The 14,797-nt window shown below is 39.9% G+C and overlaps 1 protein-coding gene across 8 annotated transcripts in view; it reads left to right on the forward strand.

Moving 5' to 3' along the window:
• Positions 1–14,797, forward strand: part of TRPC4 (transient receptor potential cation channel subfamily C member 4) — a 242,286-nt gene that overhangs the window by 163,958 nt on the left and 63,531 nt on the right. For all 8 annotated transcript variants that reach the window (XM_056125957.1, XM_056125958.1, XM_056125956.1 and 5 more), the window contains exon 4: positions 10,153–10,489. In XM_056125957.1, coding sequence (XP_055981932.1) covers positions 10,153–10,489 — 337 coding nt within the window. The remainder of the gene's footprint in view (positions 1–10,152; positions 10,490–14,797) is intronic.

Genomic DNA, 14,797 nt, shown 5'->3' on the forward strand with positions numbered 1-14,797 from the left:
TTACTTTAATGGAGAGATAGCACAGCGGGTAGGGCGTTTGCCTTACAAGCGGCCAACATGGCCGACCCGAGTTCGATTCCTCTGCCCCTCTTGGAGAGCCTGGCAAGCTACCGAGAGTATTCAATATGCCAAACACAGTAACAACAAAAATCTCCAATGGAGACGTTACTGGGCCCGCTCGAGCAAATCGACGATCAACGGGAGGGCCTTTACCTTACCTTACCTTACTTTAATGTCATGGTACAGGCAGAAGGTAATGCTTAGGGAAAAATCTCTTCAGGAGCTAGAGAGTATGGGGTTTAGGGGAATGCTTAATACACATCTGACTTCCATTATATCCCTGACTCATATGGTCACCTAATCACCACCACTAATGATCCCTTAGCACAAAGCCAAGACTAATCTCTGAACACTGATGAGTGTGAGTCTAACCGCCTGTCACTTCCCCTAAAATAAATTTTAAAAAATAAACAAATAAAAAGGATTTATCCAGGTACTAGAAAGGATTCCTTTTCCTCTTATTTTGGTCCAAGTTCTTTATCTTCTGCTTGTGTCTCTTTTGTTCACTCTTCCCAGCGTGCCCAGGATGAACTAGACCCACTTTGGCACTACTGCCTGTATGGTGAATTAGTCAGCTCTCTTCCTTGGACTGGAGCGATAGCACAGCGGGTAGGGCGTTCGCCTTACACGCGGCCAACATGGCCGACCCGAGTTCGATTCCTCCGCCCCTCTCGGAGAGCCCGGCAAGCTACCGAGAGTATTCGATATGCCAGACACAGTAACAACAAAGTCTCCAATGGAGACGTTACTGGGCCCGCTCGAGCAAATCGACGATCAACGGGAGGGCCTTTTACCTTTACCTTCCTTGGACTGCCATTGTACTGTGCTCAGCTGTTCTTAGTTATTGTATTAATCCACATCATTGAATACCTAGGAGATGCGCGACTTCTATGCAACTCTCTCCCAACACATACTCATTAAACCAAATTTCCTGTTCATAATAGTAATGAAATGAATGACTAAAAATTTTTTTGTGTAAGTTCTTAAATGGTGTCCTCTGCACCAGCAATGCAAATGGCACCAAGGAACTCAATTTGGGAACTGGGAAATGCAGATTTTGGGGTCTCACTTTGAATGTACCAAAACAGAAATACCAGAATAACAGCTTGGGAAACTTTATGTTTTTAAGGGGAGACACACCTGGCTATACTCAGGGCCTCAGAGCTTATTCCTTCTCTGTGCTCAGGAATCACTCCTGGTAGGACTCAAGGCCAGATCAGCAACACACAAGGCAAATGCCTCACCCACTATACTGATCTCACTGTCCCAGATAGATGTTTTTTAAAGCCTCCTACGGGTAATGTTTTGATTACTCCACTTTGAAAAATATTTCTCCCTCACTAGTTCCCACCATCAAGTACTCTTAATAGTCACAGCTTACTCAATTTCCTCTAACTCAACAAATCTCTCCATATTCTTATAATTCTTGTATTCTTACAGTCTCCATCATGCTTCCTCCCTCGTCTGTCTCTCTCTGTCTCTGTATATCTCTGTCTCTCTATCTCTGTCTCTGTCTCTGTCTGTCTGTCTTTCTGTCCGTCTGTCTGTCTGTCTCTCTCTCTCTCTCTCTCTCTCTCTCTCTCTCTCTCTCTCTCTCTCCCCCTCCTTCTCTCTTTCTGTTATTCCCTTCCTCCCTTTCAGGAATTAGAAGCATTTGTATGTTAAAACTACCGTCCATTTGAGTGTTTATCAGATACACTTAGGAATTAAAGACAACTTTATTAGTGGCAAAAACAACATTTATCAACTTTTAACACTCTTAAGAGGCACACTATTAAATAGAGTTCTTTTTTCACTATTTATTTCTTCTTCTGACTTCCTGCATTATCAACAAGTTTCTAGCTGATACCGAAGTTGCTTGTTTGAGCCTAAACTTTAAAAAACAGAAATTAGACAAAAGTGTTTCCTCCATAAACAATTTCCTGTATATCCATAAGTAAGGTTGAACTTTCTTTGTGCTCCAGTACATCAACATACATAAGTACATTGTTTGTAAACTTTCAGTTCCTCTGAACATACTTATCTCTATCATCAAATGTTTATTATGATATTCTCTACATCTCAATGAAAACATATTCACTTACAAACTACACCTATCAAAATTCTACTTATTTTAGACTTAACTACAAAATCTTGATTTTTTCCCTCAAATATGACCTGATAGTCGATGTGGCTATAATATCTGCTTTTCTGGATGCCTCTTTTTTTTTTAACAAGTCAAAAAAAGTCTGTATTGTTACCTACCACTTCACATGAAAGCTTCTCTGCAAGATATTTTAAGTTCCCTACAAGATAGATTTATCGAATTCTTCCCAGTAGCAGACCTCTTTCCCACTTATCTAACCTATGTTTGACTCATTGATGGTGCCAAATGCTACAGTTAATTTACTAAGACTGATTGAAAGTGGTGAGAAAAGTAGAAAGATCTGGCTAGTTTTCTAGGATGACTCTGCCCTAGGAGAGCAGAGATGTTTTAACTCAGGTACCATCTGAGCTCTGGGAAGCAGCTAAGTACATGGTCATTCTCTGCTATTAAGGGAGTTAGGAGCTAAAGGAGAAGAAAGGAGTTTCAGTTACTAACAAAATAAATCCCTGAGACTCTTTTGCCTGCATAAATGCCTTCACTTTTGCTGCCAACATTAAAAATTTATTGGAAAAACTCCTGGCAGAAAACATCCTTCCCCACTGAATGATTATTTTGTATTGCTTAGAAATAAACAGTAAGCCCTAGAGAAATCTTGATGTATATGAATCCATGGTCATTTTTAAACAAAGGATTCAGATATCCCCATATGTAATCATTGTAATACATTCAAACCCAAGTTCCAATTCTTCCTATAAGAAATAAGCAGTTAATTGATACTCCCACTTAACTCTTTGATTTAGTCAAGATGAATAAAATACTCAGCTTGGTTGCTCTCATAATCTAGACTCTGCTCTTACAGAAAATAGGACAGAGGATGCTCTTACAGAGGATATGGCCACAGTCTGAACATTCATTGTTGGTAGTAGTTTCAGGAGAGGCAATGCCCTGCGGTGCTCAGGGCTTTTTCCTCTTCATGGTCCAGTGGTCAATCCTAGAGATGCTTAAGGAAACATGTGGCCCTGGGAATTGTATCAGAACCTCTTGCATACAAAGTGAGTGTTTCAACTCTTTGAGCTACTTCAATGTGGTTGGATGGCCGTTTTTATTTATTTATTTATTGGGGGGAGGGGTGACACCTGGCGATACATAGGGCTTACTCCTGGCTCTGCACTCAGGAATTATCCCTGGCGGTGCTCAGGGGACCATATGGGATGCTGGGAATCGAACCCATGTCAACCGAGTGCAATGCAAACGCCATAGCTGCTCTACTATTACTCCAGCCCCCCGATAGACATTTTTAAACTAGGAAAATATTTTGAAAAAGGAAGTAATGAGTGAATGATAGTCACCAAATAAAATTTGAGCTGTGTTTGTGTGCATGCGTGTGCTTGTGTGCATTTGTGTGTGTGTGTGTGTCTATTGTGCCAGGGATTTAACTCAGGGCCTCATATATATGACCTATGTGTTTACTGCTGGTGCATATCCCTAGCGTCCAATTATCTTTCACTATTTGGACTATGTTAATTAAGTTTTGGATTCTTATGTTTACTTTCCCCATACCCAATTATTATTTTAATTCTTCCCTATGTGATAGTGAGATTTTCTATCAGTTTGCTATGCATTTTATTTTTGTTTGTTCTCACTTGTTGGCTTTATCCACTTTATCAAGTTAGATTTCACTGTTTCCTTGAGGATTTCAAGTATTAAGAAAAATTTCAAATATTGAGTCAGTTTTAAACTACACAGCTCAACAAATTCATAAATCATTAAGAGATTTGTAAGGTAATTACGAGTCCCTCATGCAGTTCTGATTGAATTGACTAGGAGCAGGGTTTACAGGCTGAGTATTTAGTTTTCTTTCTTTTGGGCCACTTTGGGTAATGCTGAGAGGTGGAATCAGCTTGATGGAACACATACTTTAAGTCCTTTGGATATTATCTCTAGAATTTTTTGATATTAATGTTAATATGACATTCTTAGCCCCTCTCAGAGATCGTAGCAAGCTACCGAGAGTATCCCGCCCACACAGCAGAGCCTGTCAAGCTACCCGTGGCATATTTGATACACCAAAAACAGTAACAATAACGGGTCTCATTCCCATGAGCCTGGAAGAGCCTCCAATATGGCACTGTTGGGAAGGAAAAATAAGGAGAAGCTGCTAAAATCTCAGGGCTGGGACAAATGGAGACGTTACTGTCGTCCACTCGAGCAAATAATGAACAATGGGATAAAAGTGATACAATGGTACTGTGATTAATATGCTGTCAAGTATTGTGTTGGGATTGGCTAAAAACTGTAGGAAAAGGAGTTATAACAGAGTGTGCTGAAAAAAAGACTCTACTTCGCTCCACCCTGGAAGGGTGGGATGATGGCAGTTTCTGAGACGAAATATGTAGCAGGAAGATGGAATAGGAGGATGTAGCTCCTTTGAGCGCTGCAGCATCTTGCAAACAAGGCAGGGTCCTATTGGAGAGGCCCTTGTTGGACCACACCAGGAGCAAGTGTCATAGACAGAGGCCGCCTTCCCTGAGAGTGATCTTCAGGGGGTGTTACTGCAAGTTGACTAATTAATTCAAGGAAGTGGGAAGCAGTGGGAGGGAAAAAAATACACAGGAAGTAGGCAGAAAGGGAAACAAAGAACAGGATGGACCCACATGAGAGATTTGAAATGTTTCCGTTTACTTTAGCAATTCAAGACTGAAAAATCCTGTTATGCAATAATTGCGATCCTTAATTTTAGCCACCAAACCCCTTGTCTGATGAAAAGCATGTTCAATAGAGAAGTACAATGTGGGGGATGCTGGTGCAGACATTCAGGGAGAATGTATAATTGAAAGGATATAAAACTATTTTGAAAATATTTATATTTATAATGATTTTTCACATACTTCAATGGGGTTATTTCACTGCTCTGATGGGGAAAAATCTTACTTTAGCTGAACAATACCACACACTCCTGCTTTCCTTACATGGTTCTGCCTGCTCTATGCCTCTACTTAAAACTTGATGTGTTTTATTCAATGTAAAACTGTGCGCACTAAACAGAGCTGTGCACTTTCTAATAATTATCACTGTATCACCGTATCACTGTCATCCCATTGCTCATCGATTTACTCGAGTGGGCACCAGTCATGTCTCCATTCGTCCCAGTCCTGAGATTTTAGCAGCCTCTCCTTACTCGTCTTTCCCAACGGTGCCATATTGGGGGCTCTGGGTTCTAATAATTATAGAAAAAATATTTTAAAAAGACGTTAAACTGAAGACATAATACATGGGCTAAGGCGCTTACTTTGCAGTGTAGTTGCCTCTGTTTTGATCCACTGGGCCACTTACGGTCTCCTGGAGTAGGCCTCCTATGCCGCAAAACCAAAACAATTTCTTAATTTAGAAATTCATTAAAAAAATTAAAGCTGAATTAGTGTTTGGCAATGACAGGTAGTCTAGATAGTCCAGGATAATTAAATAAATTACTTTCTCCAGGTCACTTAACACAGCCCATATGTGTATATCAAGCAGTAAAAATGTTTATCCTAGCAAACCCAGTTACTTCCAACCAACTCATTTACTCCATTGGTATGAGGCATCCCAAGTTCTAATGTGATTTTGGCCAGAAAGATCTCGGTTTATTAGTCCTCTATCTTACCTATAAACAAGTATAGGTAAGAGCATGTACCTTAATTTTACTGTTTTTGCATGTGTGAAACATATTGTTTATTCTTAGTCCCTCCTCAATTGTCACTGGTATTTGTGATCGTTAATAAGGTTCTAGGAACTCCATGTATTTATTGTATTCTCTTTATTTTTACCACCAAGATCATCCTGTTGTTCATCGATTACCTCGAGCAGGCACCAGTAACGTCTGCTTCATCCTAGCCCTGAGATTTTAAAAAGTGCCATATTCAAGGCTCTTTCGGGGTTAGGAGAATGAGTCCCATTATTGTTACTGGTATTTGTCATATTGGGTATGCCACGGGGAGTTTGCCAGACTCTGCTGCGTGGGCAGGCTACACTCGGTAGCCTGCCAGGTTGTCCAAAGCAAGAATGAGATAATAAGATGTTGCGTGGCCGCGAATGCGGCTGCACACTTCCTGAAGCTGGGTTTTATAGTCTCTGGGTCTTGGCCATTGATGATATTACACAGTGCCGGGGGTGGGGGGCTAGGGGGGGCAATTGTTGGCTGTGACCTTTGCCTACTGGAAGATGGAGGACCTGGGTGGAGGATGCTCAGCCCTGATCCGAGCAGGCTTGGAGATCTCAGCCCCGGGACCCGCATGCCTTTGTTCCTTTGCTGGTACCTTCATGCATGTGAAGAGTGGTCTCAGCATGGTGGTGGCTGGTCCTGGAGGTCTACGGCTTAATTTTTAGCCATCTCTCCTCATTTCACTGTCGTTGCTGCTGAGGCAACGTGGTGCTGCACACAGGCCTGGGTGTAGTTCCTCTACATACAGTTGTGGGACTCATCCAGCATCTCACTACAGCTTGTGGTATTTACCCAGTTGCCCTTGCTGCTTGATGAGGGTAGTTCTCTTTCAGTTGCACTGTTCATATATAGACAAGCTCTATGAATCACACTTCTTGTTGTGGTGCTGTCAGGGCTTGCACCCGTTTCATTATGTTGCTCACATACTCCTGACTGCATTTTACCCAAACATTTCTGGTGGCACTGAAGGACAGCACGTGCCAGGACAAGCAGGGGAGTCACCAGGATGATGCTCAGTGCACATGGTAGAGGGAATGGAAACTGTGACCTCATGCTTGGAAGGCAGCTATTCTCAGCTGCTGTTCTATTCCCTCAGGCCCGCTACAAGTTCCTTGAACTTTGTGATAGTTTTTTTAATTAGTGAGACATCATGAGGTACAGTTGTAAACTTACAAATTTTTGTGCTTGGGTTTCAATTATACAATGATCAAATAGCCATCCCTCCACCGGTGCCCATTTCCCACCACCACGGATCCCAGTATCCCTCCCACCCCCCCATCCCCCAATCCCACCCTGCCTCTGTGGCAGGGCATTCCATTTTGTTCTCACTCTCTTACTGGGTGTTGTGGTTTGCAAAAAAGGCAATAGATGACAATCATGTTTGGTTTATAGTCTACTTTCTGCATGCTTCTCCCATCCTGGGAGGATCCTCCCAACACCTTTATTTGGTGTTCCCTTCTCTATCTGAGCTCCCTTTAAGGCTTTTCATCTACTAAACTCGAATACTCTGAAGACTACCTTATTTCATAAGAAACTTAAACATAGAAAGATGGTAAACTACAAATTGTTAGTAAAGTATTAATGGAATATATTGTGGGTTTTTTTATGGTAAGGATTTTTAACATCTTTTATTTTATTTATTTATTTATTTTTATTGTTGTTACTGTGTCTGGCATACGAATACTCTTGGTAGCTTGCCGGGCTCTCCGAGAGGGGCGGAGGAATCGAACTCGGGTCGGCCATGTTGGCTCCGTGCAAGGCAGACGCCCTACCTGCTGTGCTTGAATCACAGTGAGATACACAGTTATTAAATTGTTGAGTTTCAGTCACATTTCAACACCCATCGCTTCACTAGTGCACATTTCCCATCTTCAAAATCTTCACTTTCCCTCTCGCCTGCCCCATCCGCCTCTGTGGCGGACACTTTTGTTCTTTCTTTCTATCTCTCTGTCTCTCTATCTCTGTCAGTCTGTCTCTGTCTCTCCATCTCTGTCTTTCTCTGTGTCTCTGTCTCTGTCTCTCTCTCTCTCTCTCTTTCCTTTGTGGCATTATGGTTTGCACTACAGATGCTGTAAGATTATCATGTATATCCTTTTACCTCCTTTCAACACTCAGTTCTTGTCCAGAGTAATTTTTTCTATTATTGTTAGACTGGTTCGTTCTCTATCCTAACTGCGCTTTGCCCTCCCCACACTTGTGGAAAATCCTAACCATTGACTAATCCTCCTGGTGTGAGTAAGGGCTTTTAAACAGATCAAGAATTTTAGTGATTCAACCTTTGTACACTCTGTACCTCCACATGTCTGGTCCACAGACAGGCAGTTACAAACCAGGTAGTAGATTTGTGACTTTCTAAACGCACAGACTGAAACTAGTTCATAGACCAGTGGTTGGTGATCACTGCTTTAAACACAAGGTATGCTTTCTTATTAATTTATATTTCTTTTACACTTATCTTTTCTTCATTTGCCTTCCCCTTGATCTCCTCTGTAATTATACAAATAAGCCCATTCATTTCTCAGACCCACTCAAGAGCATTCTTGAATTGTTCCATCCGGAAAACTTCCTCTGAGTTTATATAATGCTTTTCTGTTAGTCCTAGTGAGAAAGATAATGTGCAGGAATAAAAATCTTTTTTAATTAATTAATTTATTTATTGAATTACTGTGGGAAAAGTTACAAAGCTTTCAGGTTTAAGTCTTGGTCAAGCAATCATCGAACACATTTCCCTTCACCAGTACTTATTTTTCACCACCAAGAACCCCAAAATACTGCCCTCCCAACCCTTCCAATGCCTGTGAGGCAGATGAATTCTAGTTAACACTCTATCTACTTTGATTAGATTCATTGTTTTGACAAAAGATGCACCATTATTATTTAGAGTTTACACCCCAAAATCAGACCTGCTGAAAAGGCATTGTGAAATAATTTCTTTTCTACAGCTGGTTACAAGAACCAAATGATGTCGTGACCGCATGGTTTTGGATTTCTGATATTTTACTTATTAAGCCTGAAGTATTTCTGCTGAGAGTCAGATAATTATAAGATTGGTTTCTGTGGCTCTAGAGCCATGGCTATGACGTAGAGCCGCTCGTGGGGGGCAACTCGTGACCTCGGTAGGGCATGAAGAATGAGCCAGGAATGCCCCCTTTCCCATGAGGTTTCAGTCGCCCTTTCACGACCGGCTCATACCTGGCTTTCCAGAAAGCTCCGAGGTGGCTGCCATCTTGCTGTCCAGCTAAAAATCTTAATAAATATGGAATCACTTACCAGGTATGGCCCTGAACACATTTACTGACCACTTATACAGCCCCTTTATAAAGGAGGATCTTCCACTTTATTTTTAATCTTCCCCTTTAAAATGAAATATGCTCTAAGTCTCGAACATGTAGCCAGTGTATAAAATGAGTTTGTGTTTTATTTGGAGATATTTTTATGCTTTGTTTTTATTTATTTTATGTTTTATTGTTTGGGGGCCACACTCAGCAATAATTTCTCCCTGTGCACAAAGAATTCATTCTTGCAGGGGCTCAGAAGACCAAATGTGGTCCCAGGGATTGAACTGGGCTTAGATGTGTGCAAGGCAAGTGCCTATGTGATGTACTATCTCTCCAGATCTTGCTATTTACTTTTATAAAGCTTCACTATGATCATTTACATTCTTATATATACTTTCTAATATACTTTCATATTTGTCGCTATTGTTTATTGAATCTTTGCTTAGCCAGACATAACAGGATTCAAAGTCCTGTAGTTATGGTTGGGGAAGAGTGGAGCTTTCTGGATATATTATTTGTAAAATGAGTAAACACATAAAGATTAGAATAAATACATCTGCATGTGTGTTACATGAACTTTGAAAAATGTTAGTAATTGTTGGGTCTTGGTTTATTTGTTGTGGCATTATAATTTCAATTTTCATATTTGCATGTACTTTTAACGTTATTTATTCACAGAAGGAATGACTTAAGGAACTTCATGATTGTAGGGCTGGTGTGATAGTAAAGTGGGTATGACAAATATTTGCCTTACACAAAGCTGACCTGGTTTCGAACCCTGGCATTCCATATGGTCCCCTGAGCCCCTTTAGGGGTGAGCCATGAACACAGAACCAGGACTAAGCCCTGAGCACCACCGAGTATAGCCCCCCCCAAAAAAAACAGAAAAAAAGCAAAAGAACTTCTTGTTTGTTTAAATATGAAAATAAGACAGCACCTCCGACTTGAACGATACCTCTAGGTCCTTGGTGATGAATTTGAGCCGGTGCCTCTAACTCTGACACCTTCCTTTCTTTTCTTTTCTGTAGTTTGTTGCCCAGCCCAATTGTCAACAGCTGCTGGCCTCTCGCTGGTACGATGAATTCCCAGGCTGGAGAAGACGCCACTGGGCGGTGAAGATGGTGACGTGTTTCATAATAGGACTGCTCTTCCCTGTCTTCTCTGTGTGCTACCTGATAGCTCCTAAAAGCCCGCTGGGACTGTTCATCAGAAAGCCATTTATCAAGTTCATCTGCCACACAGCCTCCTATTTGACTTTTTTGTTCCTGCTGCTGCTTGCCTCTCAGCACATCGACAGGTCAGACTTAAACAGGCAAGGCCCACCACCAACCATCGTCGAGTGGATGATATTACCGTGGGTCCTGGGTAAATGTGTTACTATAGAAAATATAATAAAAACATGTTTCTAACGTGGAATTTTGTTGTTCAGACGAGAACATTCCTTGCAGTTCAGAACAAGGGGCTCTTTAGAACAGGTTCTGAGCAGTTTGACTTCAAAACCTAACTCCCCAAGCCGAATAAATATTTTACAGGCTATTGTGGACCTGCTCTCAAATGCAGCCTGTGAAATATGACCTGATGTTTTAGAATCCAGATTTTAATAGTTTCCTATCCTAGGGGCGATTCTCTGAGTTTTTGCTTATATATGAGTCTTTTATATTGGTGGCTGTAACTAGACGTTTTCATTTTCTTCTTAGATAGGTCTTCTAAAAGACAAATACAAATCATTCTGCACAATGAGTGATTCCATACATAAAGCGGCTATCTATTTTTAAATTGATTTAAATTTACCTTTATTTACATATTAAGTCACAAAAATAAGAAATTGAATTAGGAACTCTTCCAATTTTCTGTTTATTTATTTACACTGAAATAGAAAATCATGATAGAAAGCATGGTAGTGAAGAAATTGTTTTCTTCTGGTTATTGTAGCCTTAATTAAAATTTACAGTTTAATTATTCTCTCTTCTATCCTGTTGTGAACTACTGAGAAATCATATTTTCTCAATGTGCTCATCATTTTAAGCCTTTCTAGTATTTTTTATATTCATTTAATGATTTATTAGTTGGAAAATAAGAGCTAAATTTTTTTGATTCATAATCTCAGAAGTTTAAGTTAACTGTTAAATCTAGTGGAAAAAATTAAAAATTAGAAAAAGGAAGAAATTAAAGGACCGTCAGAATCTGAGAAAAATATACTTTCCAGTTTTAAGGATCTTAATACTCTAATTGCTGACAATAAGTGAAGCTCAATGCTAGAGTCAGTACCAAAGGTAAAGCTTGCCTTGCATTTAGCCAGCCCCACAGATCATAGGACTTCCCGAGTGGTCCCTGAGCACAGAGCTAGAAGTAAGTCCTGAGCATTGCCCTTTGTGGCCCCCAATTCAAAAAAGAAAAAGAAAGAAAGAAAAAATTCACAGAAACAATGAACTTTTAATACATTTTATATTCTTCTGAAGAAAAAAATTACTTCTTAATGAAATTTGAAATAGAGTGTTCCTCATTAATCAGATGTACATAATGTAATGCTTTACTTAAATTAGCTGAGAGGTTTAGATTATTTCTAAGTCTTCTTGAATAAAATAGTTATAACATCGTCATTGATATTCAACATCAATTATTCTTTTGATGCTTGATTACCTAACTCACATTAGGACAAGTTATTTGTTAATATTTATTTCTTGTTAAAAATGTGCAGAGAAACAATTCTTTTTTTATTTTTTTTTATTCTGAAACACCATGAGGTACAATTGATGACTTTACAAGTTTTTGTGCTTGGGTTTCAATTATACAATGATCAAGTACCCATCCGTCCACCAGTGCCCATTCTCTACCCCCAATGATCCCAGTAACCCTCCCAACCCTCCCATTCCCCCATCCCATCTCACCTCTGTGGCAGGGCATTCCCTTATGTTCACTCTCTCCTTTTGGTTGCTGAGGTTTGCAAGAGGCATTGAGTGGCAATCATGTTTGGTCTATAGTCTACTTTCAGCATGCATCTCCCATCCTGGGAGATCCTTCCAACACCCTTTACTTGGTGTTCCCTTCTCTGTCTGAGCTGCCCTTTCCCCTAGCATGTGTGGCTGGCCTTCAGGCCATAGAGTGAAACTCCTGGTACTTATCTCGACTATTCTTGGATGTTAGTCTCCTATTTTATTACTTTATGTACCCAGATGAATGCAATCTTTCTATGTCTGTCCCTCTCTTTCTGTCTCATTTCACTTATTATGATACTTTCCATGTAGTACCACTTGTATGTAAATTTCATGACTTCATCTTTTCTAATAGCTGCATAGTACTCTATTGTATAGCTATACCAAAATTTCTTTAACCAATCATGTATTCTCAGACACCCAGGTTTTTTTCCAGATTTGGGCTATTGTGAACAATGCAAAAATGAACATAGAAGTGCAGATGTCATTTCAGCTATATTTTTTGCCTCTCTGGGATATATTCTCAGGAGTGATATTGCTGGACCACATGGGAGCTGAATTTGTAATTTTTTGAGAATCGTCCATACTGTTTTCCAAAAGGGCTGGACCATTCTGCATTCCCACCAGCAGTGAAGGAGAGTCCCTTTCTCGCCACATCTGCGCCAACACCAGTTGCTTTTGTTCTTTTGGATGTGGGTCAGTCTCTGTGGTGTGAGGTGATACCTCATTATTGTTTGGATCTGAATCTCCCTGATGATTAGTGATGTAGAGCATTTTTCATGTGCCTTTTAGCTATTCGGACTTCTTCTTTGAGAAAGTTTCTATTCATTTCATTACCCCATTTTTTTATGAGGTTGGATGTTTTCTTCTTGAGAAGTTCAACCAGTTTTAAGGATCTTAATCAACCAGTACTTTGTATATCCTTGATATCAACCCCTTATCAGATGGGTATTGGGTGAATTTCCTTTACCATTCTGTAGATTGTCTTTGTATTCTGGTCACTAAATCTTTTGAGGTGGAGAAGCTTCTGTTTAAGATAGTCCTATTTTTTTTATCTCTGTTTCTACTTGGCTGGTCAATGGAGTGTCATGTTTGAAGATACTGTTAGCCTTAATGTTGTGGAGGGTTTTGCTGACCTTGTCTTCTATGTACCTTATAGATGTTGGCCTGATGTTGAGATCTTTAATCCATTTTGATCTGACTTTTGTGCATGGTGTTAGATAGAGGTCTAAGCCCATTTTTTTGCATGTGGTTGTCTAGTTATGCCAGCACCATTTGTTGAAGAGACTTTCCTTGCTCCACTTCACATTCCTTCTTCCCTTATCAAAGATTAGACGTTCATACATTTGGGGTTGTGTGTACAGATATTCCACCCTCTTCCATTGGTCTGCATCCCTGCCTTTGTTCCAGTACCATGCTGTTTTAATTATTACTACTTTGTAGTAGAGTTTAAGGTTGTGGAGGGTAATGCCTCCCCACGTCTTTTTCCCAAGAATTGTTTTAGCTATTCGTGGGCATTTGTTGTTCCATATGAATTACAGGAGTGCTTGATCTATTTCTTTGAAGAATTTCATGGGTATCCTTATAGGGATAACATTGAATCTATATAATGCTTTGGATAGTATTGCCATTTTGACAATGTTAACTCTTCCTATCCATGAGCAGGAGATATGTTTCCATTTCCTCATGTCCTCTTTTATTTCATGGACTAGCATTTTGTTGTTTTCATTGTAGAGGTCCGTTACCTCTTTAGTTAGACTGATTCCGAGGTATTTGATTTTCTGGGGCACAATGGTGAATGGCATTTTTTTTTCTGTCACTTTCTTCTGTCTCATTATTTTCATATAGGAAGGCCATGGATTTTTGGGCATTAATTTTATAGCCTGCTACTTTACTGTACAAGACTATCGTTTCTAGGAGTTTCTTGGTAGAGAATTTAGGGTTCTCGAGATATAGTATCATATCATCTGCAAATAGTGAGAGTTTTATTTCTTCCTTTCCTATCTGAATGCCTTTAATGTCTTTTTCTTGCCTAATCACTATTGCAAGTACTTCCAGCACTATGTTGAACAGAAGTTATGATAGTAGGCATCAATGTCTTGTCCCTGATCTTAGAGGGAAGGCCCTTAGTTTTTCCCCATTGAGGATAATGCTTGTCGTAGATGGCTTTGACTATCTTGAGGAAAGTTCCTTCAAAACCCATTTTGGTGAGAGTTTTCATCATAAACGGTGCTGTATCTTGTCAAAAGCTTTCTCTGCATCTATTGATATGATCATATGGTTTTTATTTTTACTTTTATTGATATGATGGATTGTGTTGATTGATTTTTGAATGTTGAACCATCCTTGCATCCCCAGGATTAATCCCACTTCATTGTGGTGTATGATCTTTTTGATGAGTTGTTGGATTCTATTTGCTAATATTTTGTTGAGTATCTTTGCATCCATGTTCATCAGAGATATTGGCCTATAGTTTTCTTTGTTGGTGGTGTCTTTGTTTGCTTTTGGGATTAGGGAGATATGTGCCTCAAAGAAGCTGTTTGGGAGAGTCCTGTTTTTTCAATTTCCTGGAAAAGCTTGAGGAAAACTGGCAGCAGGTCTTCTTTAAATGTTTGGAAGAATTCGCTAATGAATTCATCTGGGCCTGGGCTTTTGTTTTTGGAAAGACTTTTAATTACAGTTTCAATTTCCTTGATATGAATGGGTCTATCCGGGTATTCCAAGTCTTCTTGGTTCAGTC

The sequence above is a fragment of the Sorex fumeus genome, unplaced genomic scaffold, assembly GCF_029834395.1.
Source record: "Sorex fumeus unplaced genomic scaffold, SorFum_2.1 ptg000061l, whole genome shotgun sequence".
In the NCBI taxonomy this organism is placed as follows: Eukaryota; Metazoa; Chordata; class Mammalia; order Eulipotyphla; family Soricidae; genus Sorex; species Sorex fumeus.